This window comes from Linepithema humile, chromosome 6 (assembly GCF_040581485.1).
Source record: "Linepithema humile isolate Giens D197 chromosome 6, Lhum_UNIL_v1.0, whole genome shotgun sequence".
Lineage (NCBI taxonomy): Eukaryota > Metazoa > Arthropoda > Insecta > Hymenoptera > Formicidae > Linepithema > Linepithema humile.
In genome coordinates this window covers 10,685,869-10,706,409 of record NC_090133.1, presented here as the reverse complement: position 1 = coordinate 10,706,409, position 20,541 = coordinate 10,685,869, and the positions used below count along the sequence as shown (strand labels likewise).

The following is a 20,541-nucleotide window of genomic DNA, read 5'->3' as shown; positions in this document are numbered from 1 at the left end:
GGAAATCTCTGTTGTAAAATTCTTTTCCACGGTCGGTCTGCAAGTTTTTCGGAATTCTCTCCCTAAATATCGTGGAAAATGCTTTGGACGTTTCAATTCCACCTTTGGTCTTTAAGGGCATAGCCCACGCGTACTTGCTCAACACATCGATAACGGTTAGAATATAGTTGTAACCGCCGTTGGATCGCGAGTACGGTCTCATCTCGACAATGTCAGCCTGCCACAAATCATCGTATCCTTTCACGACGACTGGCCGACGCGTAAAGTTTCTTCTCGCCGGTGCGTGGAGCTCGTCCACGAGCGATCTCCTCTCCAGGCTCACCGCTTCCTTCTTGCTCATTGCGATTCGTTCTGTTTCTTCTTCATCGCCTCATCGTAGTATTCGATGAAATTTTTTCTCACAGCTCTACGAAGATTGTGAATCTCTCGCTCGACAAGACTCTTCGTCTCTCGTTCGCGATCGACGAGTTTTCCATCGAGTCGCGCTACACTCTCGTTGAGGAGACCTCTCAGATCGTGAATCTGTCGTTTCAACGCCACGTATCTGGTCTCGATGTAATCGTCGTGGTCTCTCTTCCAGGTCCGCTCGGTATTTTCCGAATCTTCGAGTCTCGAAAATACTTCTCGCTTAAAATTTTCACAGAGCATACGATTTCGATTCTCACGATCGCTCATAAGCTTGAGGTGATGATCCAGATGCAGTTTGTTGACAGCGTCGGTGTCCGCTTCAGGGTCGGCGAGATGTCTGATCACGCGTGACTTGGCGTTGAAAACCTCACCATCCTTGCAGAGACAATTCTCGCGCACGTAATTCTTCGAGACTCCGCCGCTCTGTCTCGTCACCCTGTCGCTTCCTCCTAACTGTAGTCCGAATTTGTTGATAGACATTCCTGTAGCATCACACGAGCAATACTGGCGATAGTTGAAAAGCTGTGATCAATTTATAATCAGACCAGCTTCGCGCAGTTCCTCGATAATCGAGAGAAACTCGTTGTCGTGCGCGTTGTTTCCCGCCTGACGGGAGGCGTCCAGCAATCGAAGGCGATCCACCAATTCGTTCGGATCATCCCAGTGCACGTAATCGACCGCGTTGTCGGTCACAGTCATGGTCTGTGGTACGTTACACTTGGGTAACGTGCGACCCGCACCTCTCTTGTTGAGATGTGCAACACCTCCACCTTTCTTAGATATCAGAGGTGTGATGATATGTTTGTATTTGTATCCTTTGTTTCCCAAAACAGGTAAATGCGCGTTATGACCGCGTCTGTGAGCGTTAGTAGCGAGTAGTATGCTCTTGTATTTTTGTTTGTCAGCCTCCGTACACAGTGTATCGTCGGGAAGTCTTTTGAATATTAATTCAAACAGGCCGGGTGTGCCAGCGTATTCCACACCGTCCACGATCACATTGTCGTCTCTATCAATGTCGAAGGCCTTGTCTCCGAGAAACGTTCCCGCATCGTTGAAGTATACACCGTACACGTTGTCGATCCCTCTCTTCTTGTCACCGCTCAAGAGCTCCCCGATGTACTCTTGACCCAGCGGACCCATTTGGCCGTACAGAGCTTCCCGACCATCGGACGTTTGCATCGTCTGTCTCACAGATGTTACGAAAGACGGGTCCGTGGTTTCGAACACGTTTTCGGTCGGTAAATATGTCGGTGCTTCAAACACCAATTTTTGCGGCTGGAACGGAGTCGAGGCTTGTATCGGTGACGTCAATGGGGTCTGTATCGATGTCGTCAACGAAGTACGCTTGATTTTCTTCTTCTCAGAGCTTGTTCGCTTTCGTTTGATGTCCGGTTCGTTTTTAATCTCGAGATCGTCAACCGAATCATCGTCACCCTTGATGTTCTCGACGATTCGTTTCAACGGCTCTACGATCGGTTTCAACCGTTTCTCCAATTGCGTCTCTTGCTCCACTCTACCCGTCTTCAACGTTCGGTGCTTCTTGCGAATTGACTCGCTCGTATGAGCGATTTCCTTCGCGATCTTCTCCCTCTCGTCGATATCTTTCGTGTCGAGCGTCATCGTCAACGTCTCGAGAACGATTAACCATTCCGCGGTACCGCAAACTCGTTAAAACCACGTCTGTATCGTCCATCGTTAATCGCACTATCCTTGTCTATCACTAAAAAACCGTACTTGTGTCGCCAACATGCGTGACACAATGTACCGAAATCTTCGTACGTCATGTCCGTATTCACATGATCGTTGTAGACGTGCTTAAGGTTTGTTCCATCCTGCTTGAATATTACGAGTAAATTCGCGTTGTCGCGCACGAGATGTTTAGGTATTTTCGCGTACGTTTGGCACAGATAGAAACAATCGACCTTCGAATGTCGACCCATAGCAAAGTACTCGCGTATTGCATTCTGCTTGTCGCACGCTATATCGTCGAAGACGAATACGGAATTCGGTAACGCCTCGCTGTGCGGTACAATTGTGTTGTTGTCCGAGAATGTAAAGTAGCCGATTTCATCGATTGATCCGAGCAATCTTTCGAGATACCGATACTTTGGTTGATTCAACGATTTCGAGTACACGTACACGTTTTCGAAACGTACACCGTTCGGATTTTCCAGCAGACTAATCATTACATTGGTTTTACCGCAATTCGAGGGACCGCAAATGATACCGCGTATCGTGTTTGGCAGCATTTTACCATGTCTGCACGCCTTCTCACAAACCCCTTGCGTCTTATCATCCATGTTTTTCACACGGATCGTGTACGGTTGTTGTACAAATTTCATTTTTTACCAGACTCTTTCTCTACCTTGTTATTACGCGACGAGTGTGCAGCATCGGTTGTTGGAAAGAGCGGTGCTCGGATATTTGTCGCTAGATCTAAAATATCTCTATTTCCATACATGATTCGGACATTATCCTAAAAAAAAAAAAATATTGTTTCAAACACACGATTAGCAATACACGTTTGCGACATTCACCTCCTTCCGTTCCTTCTTATTATCCCGGTTATTCATTGTACTTTGTCGTCCGACAAACTTTAATATTCTACTAGTTAATGATCGATACGCGCCTCCTATTTATAGGTGATCGCTGTCGAAACACACCTCAGTTGGAATTGTGATTTACACGCGATACGTTAGAATTCGCGTTCTATGAAACGATACAAGGGTGCCGGTTTACTGAACAGTGTGATAAATCGACTACCGTTGGAGCTGCACATACCCGGCTACCAATTTTGCGGGCCGGGGACTCGTCTGCGGAAACGACTCGCGCGAGGGGATCGAGGTATCAATCCGTTGGACGCGGCGTGTCGCGATCACGACATCGTGTACTCACAAAACCGCGAATCAGCGGACCGCCACGCGGCCGATCGCGTTCTCGCCGATAAAGCGCGGGTGCGGATCACCGCTGCGGACGCGACTCTCGGTGAGAGGGCTGCTGCTACCGCCGTATGGGCTGCTATGAAAGCAAAGACGAAATTGGGGATGGGTATGACAAAGAGAAAGAAGACCAAGAGGAGAACGCTTCCGACGGCGAAACGCGGTGGTATGTTATCGTTGTTACCGCTCTTGGGAGTCATCGGTTCGCTTGCCGGTGGAGCGGCGGGTGTTGCAAAGGCGGTGAACGACTCTAAGGCCGCGCGACGACAACTCGAAGAGACGAAACGTCACAATAAAGCAATGGAAGGACGGGGGATTTATCTCGCTCCGTACAAACGGGGCAAAGAATTGAAGAGAAAAAAAAAACGTTGAAAAAACGATAGAGATGCCCGTGGATGCCACCACCAATCTACAGTTGTTACAAATAGCGAAGCGTATGCGAGTACCGTATTTCCGAGGTGTCTACATGCGTAACGCTTTACCCGACAAGATACATAAAAATGAGAGCGGTATCGTGAATTTGGACGATGTCGACGGGCCGGGCACGCATTGAGTGGCGTACGCCAAGAGAGGCGATCGCGCCGTATACTTTGACAGCTTTGGCAATTTGCAACCGCCGAAGGAGCTTACACGCTACCTCGGAGACACCGATACAACGATAACGTACAATCGCACGGTCTACCAGACGTACGATCAAACGATCTGCGGACAATTGTGCCTCCTGTTCCTTCAGAAAATAGATATAAAAATCGATCCGCCATCGATCGACATCAGTCGTCGATGGAATCTCGGCAATGTCGCTGACGCTCACTCTAAGCGGTAAAAGCAGCGTTCTCACGGTGGATTATTTTCCACCGATAGACTTGAGCGATGGGGACTACGAGCTCGGTCTAACCACGATGGAGACCTACAACACGATTCCGAACGTGACGGTAGCGAACGATAAATTTTATTTCGACGACAATGACGAAGAAATTACAATTCCCGAAGGATCGTACGAATTGGACGCCATTGCTTCTTATCTGAAACGCGCGATACTGCAAAAACGAGGAAAAAGTGAAGAGCAAGATTATCCATTGTCACTTCGTCCCAACGTTAATACCATGAAGAGTGAAATCATGTGCGCTTTTCGAATAAATTTCGCCAAACCGAATACCATCGGACCGCTGTTTGGATTTTCGACGGGTCGTATACTGGAACCGAGAAAGTTGCACGAATCAGATTCCTCGGTAAACATCGTCAACGTAAACATTATTCGAGTGGAATGCAGCATAACCACGGGGCGTACGCCAACGACAAGTCGGTGCACACGATACACGAATTTTCACCGAACGTGCCTTCGGGATATAAAGTCTCGGAAACACCGGCGCAAATCATTTACCTTCCGGTCATCGCGAGGAGCGTTACCGATATCACCGTGCGTGTGGTGGATCAAGACGGACGATTGATCGATTTTCGCGGAGAGGAGATTACCATCAGACTGCACTTGCGGTGACGTGGTGCGAGGAAATGCTCGTGTTGAACGAACAACGAGTGATTAAGAGAACAACGAAAATTGGGAAAACATCACCATTCAAGAGGCTCAGTACGACGAACGTAAACTTTTTAAAATCGTTGGGATTCGTTGTGAGAAACGTTTAAAGAGATGGATATACTCGACATCGCTGACGAGCACGTCTTCGACGAGCGTATCGTGAAATATGAGATGCACACGTAAAATCCGTACGCTAATACGACGTTGGGACACAGCGATGAGATACGAATACCTATACAGCAACAGGATTTGTACACGTTGCCGTGTGAGAGTTTTCTCTACGTTGAAGGAAAACTCGTTATGAATCCTACCGGTGAGAATAGAGATAACGTGTGTATAATGGAAAATAATTGTGTCGCGTTCATGTTTGATGAAATGCGATACGAGCTCGACGGAGTTGAAATCGATCGTAACAGAAACGTTGGAATAACGAGCACGATCAAAAACTATGTACCGCTGACGACGGAGAAGAGCAAGACGCTGAAATACGCATCGTGGAATCCGGATGGAAATCCGTTGCTCGATGGAAACTTTAATTTTTGCGTTCCGCTCAATGCTCTGTTTGGATTCTGCGAGGACTACAAACGGATTGTAATCAACGCTCGTCACGAACTTGTATTGATACGATCGCGCAACGATAACAATTGTCTCGTAGGACGAGCTGGTGCGAATCCAACGATCAAACTACTTAAGATACAGTGGCGAATGCCGCACGTATCTCTGAGCGAAGTCAACAAGCTGTCTCTTCTTCGAACTTTGGAAAGCGGACGATATCTGAGCGTGTGCTTCCGTTCGTGGGATCTGTACGAGTTTCTTCTGCTGCAGAATACAACGAAGCATTCCTGGGCGGTCAAAGCCGCGACGCAATTGGAAAAACCGCGATACGTAATCTTCGCTCTCCAGACCGGTCGAAAAAACGTACTGTCTGAAAACGCTACGCAATTTGACGCTTGTAAACTCACCAATGTGAGACTGCATCTGAATTCAGATTTTTATCCGTACGACATGAATTTGGATTTCGACAAGAGTCGATACGCTATACTGTACAATATGTATGCGCGTTTCCGCAAAGCCTATTACGAACAGGACGATACGTATTTGGACATCGATGAATTCTCGAAAGCCGGTCCGTTCGTAGTCATAGATTGTTCGCGACAAAACGACTCTGTCAAGAGCGCCACCGTTGACGTGCGAATAGAATTTGATTGTAAGGAAAATATACCGGCCAACACCACCGCCTATTGTCTCATTATACACGATCGATTGGTCGAATATAATCCACTGAACAACATTGTGCGCAGACTCGTGTGAAAAGTTATAAATTAGACGTATGCGAATGGGAACGTCAGTTTTCCGACGATCGACGACGATGTCTAACGTACCAATTTTCGTCGACTTGCAAGATTACGCGTTCAACAACATTTTTATCGTGAAAGAAGCAGCGGTACTTCGAGATGGCGAAACGCTGTCTCATTACGTATTTCGTGAACACGTACCGTGGTATCTGTTGACGAAATCGGAAAAATCGCTGGCGTGTTGGTTACGGATACACCACCACGGCTTCCAATGGGAAGATGGACACGTCTCGTACAGTCAGATGAAAAGCCTTATCAACAATGCCATTGGTACGGAACCGCCTCTGATATACGTGAAAGGACTCGAGAAGAAAAAGTGGTTGTGTGAAATTTTGGAAGATGATGTAGAGATTGAAATAATAGATGCGGATTACGAAGATGTCGCACGCCTGACGAACTTGGATGTAATCGGAACCTTGCGCTGCGCGTATCACACGAGACATTGCGCTATGCGGAATGTTTGCAAATTGTACAAGTGGTGGTTTGAGTGTAACAAACGTGTAAAACAACTATGATTTATGTTAATAAAATGATGTATATCACACTCGTATGACTTTTATTCCACCTTTTACCCATCACATAATCCACCATGTAATATGACCTAACGCTTATCTCGTACGTATATCGAACGTCTATTGTACGTCTTTGAACGTCAATCGAACTACTTTTAACATCTATTGAACGTCTATCGTACGCCTCTCGTACATCTATTGTACGTCTTTGAACGTCTTTGAACGTCTCTCTTACATCTATCAAACGTCTATTGTACGTCTTTGAACGTCTCTCGTACGTCTATCGAACGTCTCTCGTACGTCTATCGAACGTCTATTGTACGTCTATCGAACGTCTATCGTACATCTATTGTACGTCTTTGAACGTCTCTCGTACGTCTATCGAACGTCTATTGTACGTCTTTTAACGTTTCTCGTACGTCTATCGAACGTCTATTGTACATCTTTGAACGTCTCTCGTACGTCTATCGAACGTCTATTGTACATCTTTGAACGTCTATCGAACGTCTTTTAACGTTTATTACTACAGCGAAATTGACGTTTTTGCGTCGAGCTGTATATAAAGTGTGCGGAAGAGAGTAATTTATCAGTTCAAAGTGTGCACGCGGTGGAGAAAAAAAAAAGTATAGAAAATGGAGCGTGATCAGAATAGAAAAAATTCCGAATACGAGAAGTGTAAGGATTGCGGAGTGTACCACAAGCCGATAGCTGTGGTCGAGCCTCGTCCGAGGACGACTCAAGCACCTCCCGTCCCCCCTCGTAATCGTGAAAGGCGTTAGAGGCTCAGTTGAAACAATTTTTAACATTTATCATACATTAATTTAACTTTTCATGAGTGTAAGGCATCCTTGTGAGATTAGTATTCACGTGTGTCATACGTATCTTTTGTTTTTGCTGTAGTAGTTTGTAAATAATAGTAATACAACCTCGTGAGAGAAATATTCACGGGTATCAAACTCATTATATGGAGTCGCTATAATATCTCTTGTACGATTTGTTTATGCCGCGGTGGTTTGTAAATAATAGTAATACATCCTCGTGAGAGAAGAATTTCATGGGTGTCAAACTCATTATATGGAGTCGCTATGATATTATGAGATTTGTTTATGCCGCGGTAGTTTATACTACATCTATCAAACACCTATCGACTGATATTCGGTTACTCGGGAGAAGAATTATGTTTCAAAATTATAAATTTGGAGTATGTTTGAAAAGATAACCCCCGTAGAGCGGTCACATAGATTTGCACCACATCTAAGGGACGTACTATAAAAATGCGTTGGAGGTTGGGACCGTCACACGTCTCCTACAGTTCACGAGTTTGTGAGTAACAGTTTGTGATTAAAAAAAAAAAAAAAAAAAAAAAATGGCACAATTATATACAATTGAAATACATGAGATTGAGCAGTTGATGAGGGCTGTGATGGACCGGATCACCGTCCTGCATGGTGCGGTGTATCATTTTGAAGAGGCGACGAGAAATGTGCAGCAACAACACGTGCTGCACAATTTTCGAATTGAATATGATGTGCATGGGCGTGAAAACGGGGTGATACTGACATCGCTGTAAGTATTGCTATTTGATATTACATATGACAGATTTAATCTTCATCCTATATTATTTTGTTTTTATTTTGCTTACAGGCAGGATATACGGGTAAACTTGCTATCGGTGTACCGCTCATTGGACATTTTGACAACACAATTCCAACAAATGGAAAGCGATGTGGCGCGCACCGCTGATGTATTGAGAGCGGTGAGAGAGGCGCATTCTGCGGACGATGATGTACAACCGTAAGTATTACATTCGATAAGTATCATACTTAATATTTTCAGATTATTAATAGAATTTTTCTGTTTCAGATGATGGTCCCGCGATTTTTTTTTTTTTTTATTATAGTTTTTATTATATTATTATATTATTATAGTTTTTATTTTATTATTATAGTTTTTATTTTATTTTACACACATACACACACACACACACACACACACACACACACACACACACACACACACATGTATAATACACACTTTTTTTTAAAATAAATTTTATATTTTAAATTATATTATTAATTTTTTTTTTCCTCCTTATTTTTCCTCTCATCCTAAAATTAGATTTAAATTAGAGTTTCTATTGAATTTATTTTAAATACATTAAAAATATGAAGATGATATTGTATGATTTAAACGCTTACTCTTTATATAATAAAGATTCAACTAAAGTTTTAACGTTTAACCTACATGATCTTTGACAAGCTGGAAGAATAGAGAATATATCAATGATATTATTTACCAATTATAAACTACTGAAATAATTCACTCTATATTATTCGCCGCAATTATAAGAGAAAAATGTCACTGGTTCACTCGTTTCCTTCTATCATGTAGTGTAACATGACGCGCGCGCTTATCTCGCAGTAGGATAGGTCAGTGGATAAGATGTGGTACAGGAAAGATGGAATAATAAAAATTAATTTAATGATAAATAATATTTTTATTAAACAGATGCATCTAATAAATACATTATGATAGTGAAAATATTTTAACAATATTTTAACAATAAAGCATGTGATATGCTAGAATTACTGCGATCCAAAGACCTGAGCTAACAGCTCACAATCGATTATATCATTCTTATCAAACGATTCGCTCTCACGTATCACCGCGATGGGGTCCTTCGTACCGCTCGCGATTTTTTGAAAGTGTGCGAACTTGGTGTCGACCATACCAGTGACGTTGTTCAACGATTGAGCGATATGATCCACACAATACTCGAGAGCGATTATGTTACATACGGTGTTATGTGACATTACTAAACACACTGTTGATGTTTCCAGACGCAGTACTTTTAGATTGTTTATCTTTCCAAACCGTAGCGTGACATGTTCGATGGTTTGAGATGATGCGTGTGCTTTGTCTTCATCATTGTTAAAGAAATGGTGGATGGCGTGTCGTTGGTCCAGGAGGATCTTCCACATGTTGTATGTAAAATGTATCTCTTTGCCATGGTTGTCACCGAAAGCGATTTCTATGTGGCTCGGCATAGAAATATTGATTCCGATATCCAGATATTTATAGCCGGTTTTTGTCAACGGGTATCTTCTAGTTAAAATTCTGAAAGGCGTGATCATGCTTCTATCGATACTTGGTGAATTACTTTTATTTCTGTGAATAAAAGCTTGTATAAGTTCAAAATGTAACAATAGCAGTAAGTTTAAAAGTGTAAATAGTAATAGAGTCAACTTACACGTTGTGTGAGAATTTCCGCTTCTTCGCAATTAACCAATCTGTGAGAGTACTCAGATTTTCCTCTCGTAAGGTGAGACTGTCTTCCATCTCTGTAATAAATAAAAATTATTCAAATAAAAATATCCAATTAGTTATTACGCATTCGAGAAATGTGTATTAAAGATATTTTAAAAATGTGTACTTTACCTATTTCGGTTTGCACAGAGTGCAATCTTTCCTGTACGGTGGGGGCCCGTCGATGTGGTCGCGCTGCCACGACTGGTTGTAGTGCAACGAGCACCGACGATAACCTTGCACTTCCGGATCCGCTCTTAAATGATCCGGTAGCCTATCCCACACGTGATCCACAAACCGAGCAAAGTTTTTTATAAGAATCACTTTCGGCACGATTTCTAATTGCTCCGCGGACAAGCTCAGAATGTCACGTTCATCCAATAGCGCGATGAACATTTCGATTGTTACCTCGACTTGGTCATGATGGACCTTATATACCCGCTTGTTGCACACGACACTAATTAAAAATATCGATGTCACGCAAATTGAAATCTGGCAACATGGCGTCTAAAAGTGGCTGCCTAAGGGCCTATGATCTAAAAATAGCGATGATGTAATTTCTACAGGCGCTCTACTTTGATGTGGAGAAAAAACCTGCACGAACCTGCAAAGGATATAAACAATTCTCGGAACTATAAATCATTTTTGTATAAACAATCCTTATCTCTCTATGACTCATGCTTATATAAACAATCCTTATCTTATCTTTTCCAGGAATTGATGTAATCCGATACCTTCCCCTCACCTCCCTCGTCACCCCCTCCACTCCAAAAGTGCTGACGCAGTGTAATCCGATACCCTTTGTATAAACAATCCTTATCTCTATATGACTCATATTTATATAAACAATCCTTATCTTATCTCTTCCAGGAATCCTTATCTCTTCCAGGAATTGATGTAATCCGATACCTTCCCCTCTCCCCCTCACCTCCCTCGTCCCCCCCTCCACTCCGAAATTACCCCCTCTCCTACAAAACGATGACGTCATTACCCCCTCTCCTCCAAAACGATGACGTCATTACCCCCTCCCCCTCAACCTCTTCCCCCCTTCACTCGCGCACCTCCTCAGATCCCATGGGTTAGAACCGGCATAGCTATACTACTTTAGATAACGCAACAATATTTGAAACTTTGCATATAATTAGGAAACAATATAGTCTAATTTTAGTACGCACGTTAATTGATAATGTGAGATATTTTTTTAAATAAAAAACAACTGGAAAAGATGAAAACCGAGGCAGTCATCTTCTAAAATACGTCAGATACCACTCCATCTCATCGAACCTGTTGATTGTTATATGAATAAGCAATTTCTTTGCAAACCTCAAATATCTTAAAACGATGTTCGTTACTTGCACTTAAGATATTAACGAAACCATATACGTCAACCTCAACTACTAATGCAGAGCACACTATTTGTAATATGAATATTTAAAAGGAGTTTATTTAAAATTATACTATTGATGTAAATTCTCTTAATTTTTTTTTACTTGCAAAATTTTAACTTATGAATATCTTGGCCAGCTTCTTTAACAAGTATTAGTCGATGTTAGGAGAAGAACCATCATAAGTTTAAATTTCTACAAATGAGAAAAAAAGTTTTAAAGAATCGACATTAATAGCATAATTTTTAATAAACTTTTAAATATTTATGTTACAAATAATGTACTCTGCATTAGTAGTTGAGATTGACGTCTATGATTTTGTTAATATTTTAACTGCACCTGACGAACATTTTAAAATATTTAAGGTTTCAAATATTGTTGCGTTATCTAAGATATTAATTTTGGTTATTTGTACTGAGGAAGGCCAAATACAATGGCTGAAACATACATACCTTGCTAATTAAAAAAATAATTTATCACATTAAACTACCTTTGGCTATTATATATTTCATTATTAAATAATATAAGAGCCCATTACATAATTTTATTAATTTATTTGTAGATTTATTTTCTTTATTACTTTTAACTTGTAATCTTTTGAAATTTGTAAAAAAATTTAATATTTTTTATCCCAATTAAGTAAACATATATTACATACATTGCATATCTCATTTACTACCTTTTAATAAGCGAAACGAATAATGTAAATTAAGAATTGGCGTAATTCTATTAAAATTATGATGGCAGGTCCTGCTCAATTTCTGCCGCCAATCTGACATCAAACTGCGTTGCGCAGGTCCTGCTCGGTTTCTGCCGCCAATCTGACATCAAATTGCGTTGCGCAGGTCCTGCTCGGTTTCTGCCACCAATCTGCTGTAATAATTCCGAGCAAATTCTGCTCGGTTTCTGCTACAAATCTGCTGTCAAATTATGTCAGCAGGTTTTGTAACCTTTCTGCTGACATTCTGCTATCATCATCTGATGTAACAGGTTTTGTATACAATCTGCAGTCTTTCTGCTGACAAAAATTTGTAGCAGACGTTTGGTAATATCTGTTCGAACAGACTTTACTGACTGGGTCAGTATTAATATTTGGAAAATAAATTTGCTAATACATATTAACATAAATATTGTTTACGCAATTAAGATTTTGTTGAAAATATTATAAAGAAAAAAATATTATGATACATAAAACGCAAGCTGTCAAAAATTACATTTCTTTGACATTTCTTTTTATCTTACAGATATTTGTACAGAATATTGTGATATGTTACTCATTATTTGTACAGAATATTGTGATATGTTACTCATTTATGAAGAAGAAGTGCTACGTATATGTTACTCATTATTTGTACAGAATATTGTAATATGTTACTCATTTATGAAGAAGAAGTGCTACGTAATGTAGAAGAAAATCCTACAATGAGTATTCGTGAAATTAGTCGTCAAGTTGGAATGTCAAAAACAATGATTCATAAAATATTTTAAAAAAAATGAAATGCATGCGTTTTATTACTCAAAGGAACATTTACCTCAAAATTATGCGCAAAGAGTCTTTACATATTCAATATTATTTAATTATTTTTAACTGTTATTAAAATAAAATATTGTGAAACTATTTCAATTATTTAATAATTTTATTGTACAAATATCTGTAAGATAAAAAAAAATGTCAAAGAAATGTAATTTTTGACAGCTTGCGTTTTATGTATCATAATATTTTTTTCTTTATAATATTTTCAACAAAATCTTAATTGCGTAAACAATATTTATGTTAATATGTATTAGCAAATTTATTTTCCAAATATTAATACTGACAATAGGGGAGCGATAGTCAATTTCGCTTTTATCACTGTACGTTGTACACACCTGAGCGCGCAAATTTCAGGCTATCTTATTCGCTAACTTTAAATGCTTCTAATTTAAAAATCATTACACCCTGAGTATTAAGATTTTTTGCTCAGAATTATCTCAGGAATATACTCCTAAGCGTTGTTACGGTCTTTACGGGACACCCTGTATATAAATAAGTTTATATATATATACCGAGTGTTTCAGACCACCCGTCCCACCCTTTTAAAACGTAGGAATGTGCTTGTACAAAAAAATGACCTTAACAAACGTTGTAGGATTAAAAAGGGGCCAACTGAAGGTGATCTTGACTTTGACCTCGCAGTTGATTTTCAAGGTCATTTGAAGGTCAGAATTATTTTTTTAAATGGAAACCAACATGCAACTGCATATTTTTTCTTGAAAGAAACTATGTGTTTTCTTTATACCAATTGATTTGTCTCATTATTTTATGCATAAAAGTATTAAGGTAAGATTCCCAAAAATTGAATGTTTTACAAAATATTTTGTATTTTATGTCAAAATACTGTAATTTACAAGCCTCATAACTCGAAAAGTACTTAATGAAAAATAACTTCATTATAGTGTTTTGAAAAGCTCTTGACACCAGCTATTAGATTTTGGAATCAAAAATAGGAGTTTCCATTAAAAAAAATAACTCTGACCTTCAAATGACCTTGAAAATCAACTGCGAGGTCAAAGTCAAGGTCACCATCAGATATATCCCTCGAAATCATGCAAATTTCGTCTGAGCCATTTTTTTGTACAAGCACATCCCTACGTTTTAAAAGGGTAGGACGGGTGATCTAAAACACCCGGTATATATATATATATATATAAGAGCTTATTTATTGTATATATTACAATTATATTTATGATATACATTTTATATTTCAAGATTTTATATACCATAGTTTAAAAAAATTGTAGTAATTTAATAGAATGTAATAGTATGTAGAATATATCGCAGTATATTACAATTATTCAAAAAGAGTAAACTGTACAGAATTTTATATTTCAATATTCATTGTCAGTCAAGTCGGGCCAAGAGGGTAGAGTCAGGATGGATATATGTTGAATAGATTAATTCATTTACTGTTTTTGTTTCATAAATTATTTTTCCGTAGTCACTACAAGCGAAACTTCAAAGTGTAATATGCGGAGTGAGTCCCAGTTGCGCACAGAATAAATCGGACACAGGAAGTTGAATGAATCGGACACATAACAATCGGACACAATAAGAAACGGACACAGTAACAATCGGACATAGTAACAAATGGACACACGATAATGGTAATTGGACACATAACAATCGACCACAATAAGAAACGGACACAATGGTAATCGGGCACAGTGGCAATCGGACACATTGAAAATCGGACACAATGTTAATCGGACACAATGTTAATCGGACACAATGTTAATCGGACACAATAGAAAACGGACACACGATGGTTGCAATTGGACACATGATAATCGGACACAACAGGAAACAGACACACGGTAGTTGCAATCGGACACATGCTCCATGCGGTCACGCGCGCATGCGTAGTAATAATTTAGTGTTACTCTGCGCTAAATTTGAACATTAGATTTGCATTAAACCTCGCTTTGTGTAGAAACTCGTAAACCCATGTTGAACCTCGCTTTGTTTGAAATTTCACGCGTAGGCGGCGGAGGACTTTGCCCCGTAGGGGCGAAGCCTCTCCCCCGCGTAAAACAAATAACAAATCCTCCTCAGGTTATACCTAACAAGATAAACCTAACAAGGTTAATCAAGGTTCACAAAAAAGTCGTAAACCCATGTGGAACCTTGCTTTCGTCGTTATAGTAATGTTTTTAGGGTTAGGAAAACTGTCACGGAGCATGTGTCTGATTGCAAATATCGTGTGTCTGTTTCCTGTTGTGTCCGATTATCATGTGTCCAATTGCAACCATCGTGTGTCCGTTTTCTATTGTGTTCGATTAGCATTGTGTCCGATTTTCAATGTGTCCGATTGCCACTGTGCCCAATTACCATTGTGTCTGATTGTCACTGTGTCCGATTCCAACCACAGTGTGTCCGTTTCTTATTGTGTCCGATTACCATTATCGTGTGTCCATTTGTTACTGTGTTCGATTGGCACTGTGTCCGATAGCAACCATTGTGTGTCCATTTGTTACTGTGTCCGATTGTTACTGTGTCCGTTTCCTATTGTGTTCGATTGTTATGTGTCGGATTGCAACCATCTTGTGTCCGATTGACACTGTATCCGATTCATTCAACTTGCTGTGTCCGATTTATTCTGTGCGCAACTGGGACTTCCCCAATATGCGCTGATAGCTAACTTACATATGACAACGCGCTGCGCACGAAATGCAGCAATTATCTATAAGGGTGTAATGTGGAAGGAAAGCTTTAGCAACAATTTTAGTTAACTTTTTTTTCTCAAATATGTGATAACATGTTATTTTTATATTTATTTAACGATTATTGCGCAACACAAGTGCGGTATAAACGATGCGTCATGCAGTGCGACGCATATAGTGTGATACTGATGAATTTTTGAAAGATGCGATTTTGGAACATAATAAAATTATATATGGTTGAATTCAGCGTAAAAAATGCTACAACTTTTATTATTACAAAAATTTTGAAATTCGAAAAAATAATAACAAGAGATAAGGGTAAATTTACAAAAATTACATTTTTTGAAAATCCAACTACACAGTTATAAAGCCCATTACAAGCCATACAATTTCTATTTGAAACATTTTTTGATATCTCCTACGGTTTTGACGATATTTACACACAAAAAAACCCGTTTTTTTTTAAGGGGTGTTTTATCCCTTAAATTTAAGTTAGGGCCGCTATAAAAAAATACGTGTCTCCTCAAATTGTATGTTTTACAACATATTTCAAAGAGAATCAAATCGGGGGGGGGGGGGGGGGAACACTTGTGAACGTTCCCTTCCCTGACAGCATAACATATCCAAAAGACGTCCAGAGGATATCCCGAAGACGTTTTTAGGACGACAGGACGTCCTCTGGGCATCCTTTGGATGTATTTTGGACATGTGTGCTGTCTGGGTTGTTAGTAAGAAAAATGTCTTTTATAAATTTTATTGATTTAAAAAGATTAAATGAGAAAATTATAAAATTCTAGACAAAAGAAGTAGTAATGACAAAGATGAGTGACATGAAAATAATAAAAATTAAAAGAAAGATCCATATAAAATTTTGTACAAGATGTCCTATGCATTGGCGGATCCTAGAGGGGGGGGGGAGTTTGGAGTTAAAACCCCAAAACCCCCTTCCCCTTCCAAGTTAAAAAAAATTAATTTTGCTAGATTCATTTCAAGAATCTTGGTAAAAAATGCATTAAAGCAGGTCAAAATCCCTTCTATTATCGACATCAGGATCTGCTAGTGGTCCTATGCAAACAAAAATTTTAGTGTAGAAAATTAAATATAAAACTTAAAACTTAGAACTTAGGACAGTGATAAATAAAGAAAAGGATTTGTTGTGGGTCCAAAAAACCACAACCAATTATTAATAATAAAATATATATATATTAATAAAATATAAGAAGATATCTATTGCATATCAGATTAAGATATCTAATATTCAGTTTCCGGCTCATGCGAGACACCGGATAAATCGCGCAGCGAAAATTAAAACCTAATTCACTTTTTACGCGACAATGCTGACGAACGATCGAATTTCGTCAGCAAGTTAGATCGTTAAAACTGCAATCAAGTGCAGTTTCACGTATATAAAATCGCCCTCGCGAGATCACGACAGCGGGTCTAAAACTATCAGTCACAAGAAACGGACGTATGTCCGTTGGGACCACAAATCTAGAAGAACGCGAATTATAACAATTCGCTAAAAGCGAATAAGAATAACTTGGGGCTCCGTGATACCACATTAAGACAAGGATTCCTGACGGAACCTAGACTACCTAGAAGTAAGGGAATTTGTAATAGAACAAGAAATCAATAAATATATGGGAGACTGTTTTTATTGAAAAAAACGTCAAAGAATTATTCCCGGATTCCCGGCCTAACTCCTCGGCAGATCCCGAACCCGTGCCCTATCACCAAGGGCACAACAAATATCTGGTGGCAGTGGTGGGATCTGCCTCTCCTTCGGGACCAGGAACCCGGAACGTCCAGAACCTGAAACAAAAAGAAAAAATTTAAGTGAGTGAAAATTAGTCGGCGGACAAGTTTCAATACGGAGATTATTGAAACAAGAAGACCCCGACCAACGCAGCAGTAAGCAGCCGAAAATTGAGTGCAAAATAGTCGGCGGACAAGTTTCAATACGGAGATTATTAAAACGAGAAGACCCCGACCAACGCAACGGTAAGCAGAGTAGCAGCGCAGCAGCAGACTATCCAGAGCCAAGTAGTGCCGAACGGAGTCAGCGAAATAGGAGCTAGCCGCAGAAAGCAGCCGAGCGACCTACATCTACAGCCTACGATCTACAGCCGGACAGCGAACCGCAGCTAAGGACGAGGCAACATGCGAGCGATCATACTACTACTACTGTAAGTCCGAACCATTATATAAAATATAAAAACGCGTGAATGTACAAAAGCGAAAGCGACCCCGGTCCCATACGAAATAGGTCGTGGCTATTAAGCAACCAAGCGCGACACGCAATCCGCACAGCGTTAAACCCGATACGCATTATCGAAGACGCGACTCGCGACATAAGCGATAACGTACGCCGTATATTACAATACACAAACTCGGACGGTGATACCGACGACGAATTAGATGCAAACATAGAAACTAAACGAGATTACACTTTCGAAGATATCGATTCGAGTTTAATTCCGCTCTTAACGATACCGTGATAGAAGTAAAAACTAAAAAGACTAGACCTTACATTAGTAAAACACCAAGCCGCGTGTCAGATTACAGCGAGTTTGAGCTAACATCATACGATAGTAGCATATTTGATCCGGACGAAATCCGTGAAAAAAGAAACGAAAAAATGTCTCAAAGAAGGAAGAGTGAGGCAGACATCGAAATAGAAAACGAAATATCCGCGTTAATGGAGCAAAATACAAGAGAAAACGAAGCCAGCGGACTTCGAACGGGAACACGCCCAAAAAATAAAAATCAGATTTCAGCACTAGAAGAAACAGTGCACGAAATGCGCGAACAGATCGCGACATTATTTGAGTATCTTCATGCGCATCATCACGAACGAAAGCCGCGACAAGAACGCGAAACCGACATTTCATACGGTCGAACTACTGAAGACATACGAAACAGACAATCCACTGACGCACAACGCTACATGACATCAAAAAACGCGATAAATTTAATACCTATTTTTGACGATACGTCACGAACGAACTTAAAATCATTTCTAAGCGCTTGTACATGTGCCATGAAGTATGTAAAGCCCGAGTTCGCAGACAAGCTACTCGACGTCATAATGTCGACTAAATTGCAAGGCAGAGCATTAATAAATTTTGAGATCAAAGATATCAGATCGTTTGAACAGTTAAAAAACGAACTGGAAAGCTTTTACTACCCTAAGAAAAATCCTGCATCGATTCAAATTGAATTTAATCATTTGAAACAACGACCCAGAGAAAGTGCAGTAGAATATGGGGCACGAGCAGACCATTTAGCGATGCAGCTATACGAATCTCTAACAGACAGTCCAGGAAAGACACCGCAAGATAAACGCACTATATTAGATACAGTTAAACAGCAAGCGCTACAAAACTTTGTGTATGGACTGCGCGAGGATATACGAATGGTAATACGCGCGCAACGATATGCAACCCTGCAAGAAGCCATCGAAGGGGCCAAAGCAGAGGAAAAATTAAAAAGACCACGTGATTCCGCGGACAACGCGAATAAGTTTTAATAATCCTAAGGCAATTCAATGCCATAAATGCGGCAAGCAAGGACATTACGGTCGCGATTGCCGAACGAGCCGCTACGGTAATCAATTCACTTTGCCTAAACCGAGCGGATCAAGATTTAATACGCTGGATAAACATTGTAATTATTGCAAGAAATCCGGACATAACCGTACCGAATGTTGGATATTAAACGAAAAACCGGAATATACTAAAAATAAGAAAATAAATGAAGAATCAAACACGCGAAATACCATAAATAAAACTAATAAGCATCGCGAGACTGAGGACGACGATGCAGAAAGGAAAACAATTAAAGCAACAGCTAAGACAGCACGAGAGCATAAGGTACTACAGCTGATGAGATCATGCACACACTGAGCTCGATCTGATTTCACTACCCATGAATGAAGTGATTGACGATAAAATAAATATATTGATCGACACAGGAGCTACCATGAGTCTAATAAAATTGAATAAATTGAAAGATGAAACCATAATATACGATAAAAAGATAACAATCATTGGCGCAACAGGGCACAAAGCGGATACTATAGGCGTAATGCAAGCAACTATTCCGTTAAAAACAAGAGATGTTAAACATGAATTAAACGTGATAAAAGACGACTTTCCTATCGAATATGACGGAATCCTCGGAGCCGACTTCCTACAAAAATATCAAGCATCTTGGGACTATACTACCAAAAAACTACGCATCGATAAAAATTTATTTACGCTTTTCCCATGCAAAAAGTTTACTTTAAAAGCTAGAAGCGAAACTATTATAACAACCATAACTAAAGAAAACACAGCAGGAATAATCCAAGCAGTGGAAACTAGACCAGGAATATTTATCGGAAATTGCCTAGTCGAGCCAAAAAATAATAGTTGCCCGATTAGCATAATAAATACTACCGAAACTAAAATAGAAATGCAAGCTCCAGTAGTACAAATTGAAGAAGTAAAGACAGAAGAAAATGCCGAGATATTAATAGCTCAGACGTATATACCGAAGGAAATTCCCTTGTCACGCATGCAACGAATTAAAGAGGCGCTTCGTCTTGATCACTTAAATAACGAAGAGCAATAAACTCTACTTAAAATCTGCGAAGATTTCGATGATGTATTCCATTTGGACGGAGAACCCCTGACCTGCACCGAGGCACTGCAACACGAGATCGTAACTCGAGCCGGTACGGCACCCGCGAATACGCGACCGTATAGATTACCGGAGAAGCATAAGGCCGAAGTAAATAGACAGGTACAGGAAATGTTAAGAAACGATATCGTACGTCCAAGCTCGAGTCAATGGAACGCACCACTTTTGGTGGTACCGAAGAAAACAGACGCTTCGGGAAAACCTAAAATGAGAGTCGTG

General features: G+C 40.1%; 1 protein-coding gene across 2 annotated transcripts; it reads right to left on the bottom strand.

Moving 5' to 3' along the window:
* Nucleotides 1-8,733: 8,733 nt before the first annotated feature.
* LOC137000329 (uncharacterized) lies at nt 8,734-11,090 on the bottom strand. Of its 2 annotated transcripts, XM_067356487.1 has the most exons (3): nt 10,187-11,089; nt 9,999-10,089; nt 8,734-9,916 (listed from the first exon to the last, which is right to left on the bottom strand). In XM_067356487.1, the coding sequence occupies exons 2-3, from the start codon at nt 10,085-10,087 to the stop codon at nt 9,334-9,336; spliced, it is 672 nt and encodes a 223-aa protein (XP_067212588.1). In that variant the 5' UTR covers nt 10,088-10,089; nt 10,187-11,089; the 3' UTR covers nt 8,734-9,333. The 2 variants fall into 2 exon arrangements, with proteins under 2 accessions (XP_067212588.1, XP_067212587.1); XM_067356486.1 differs by having other exon boundaries at nt 9,999-11,090.
* Nucleotides 11,091-20,541: the final 9,451 nt, after the last annotated feature.

Coding starts and splice junctions, on each gene's coding strand:
- LOC137000329 (XM_067356486.1), bottom strand. CDS start 10,087: ATGGAAGACAGTCTCACCTTACGAGAGGAAAATCTGAGTACTCTCACA. Junction 9,917..9,998: donor CGGAAATTCTCACACAACGT/GTAAGTTGACTC, acceptor TTTTATTCACAG/AAATAAAAGTAATTCACCAA.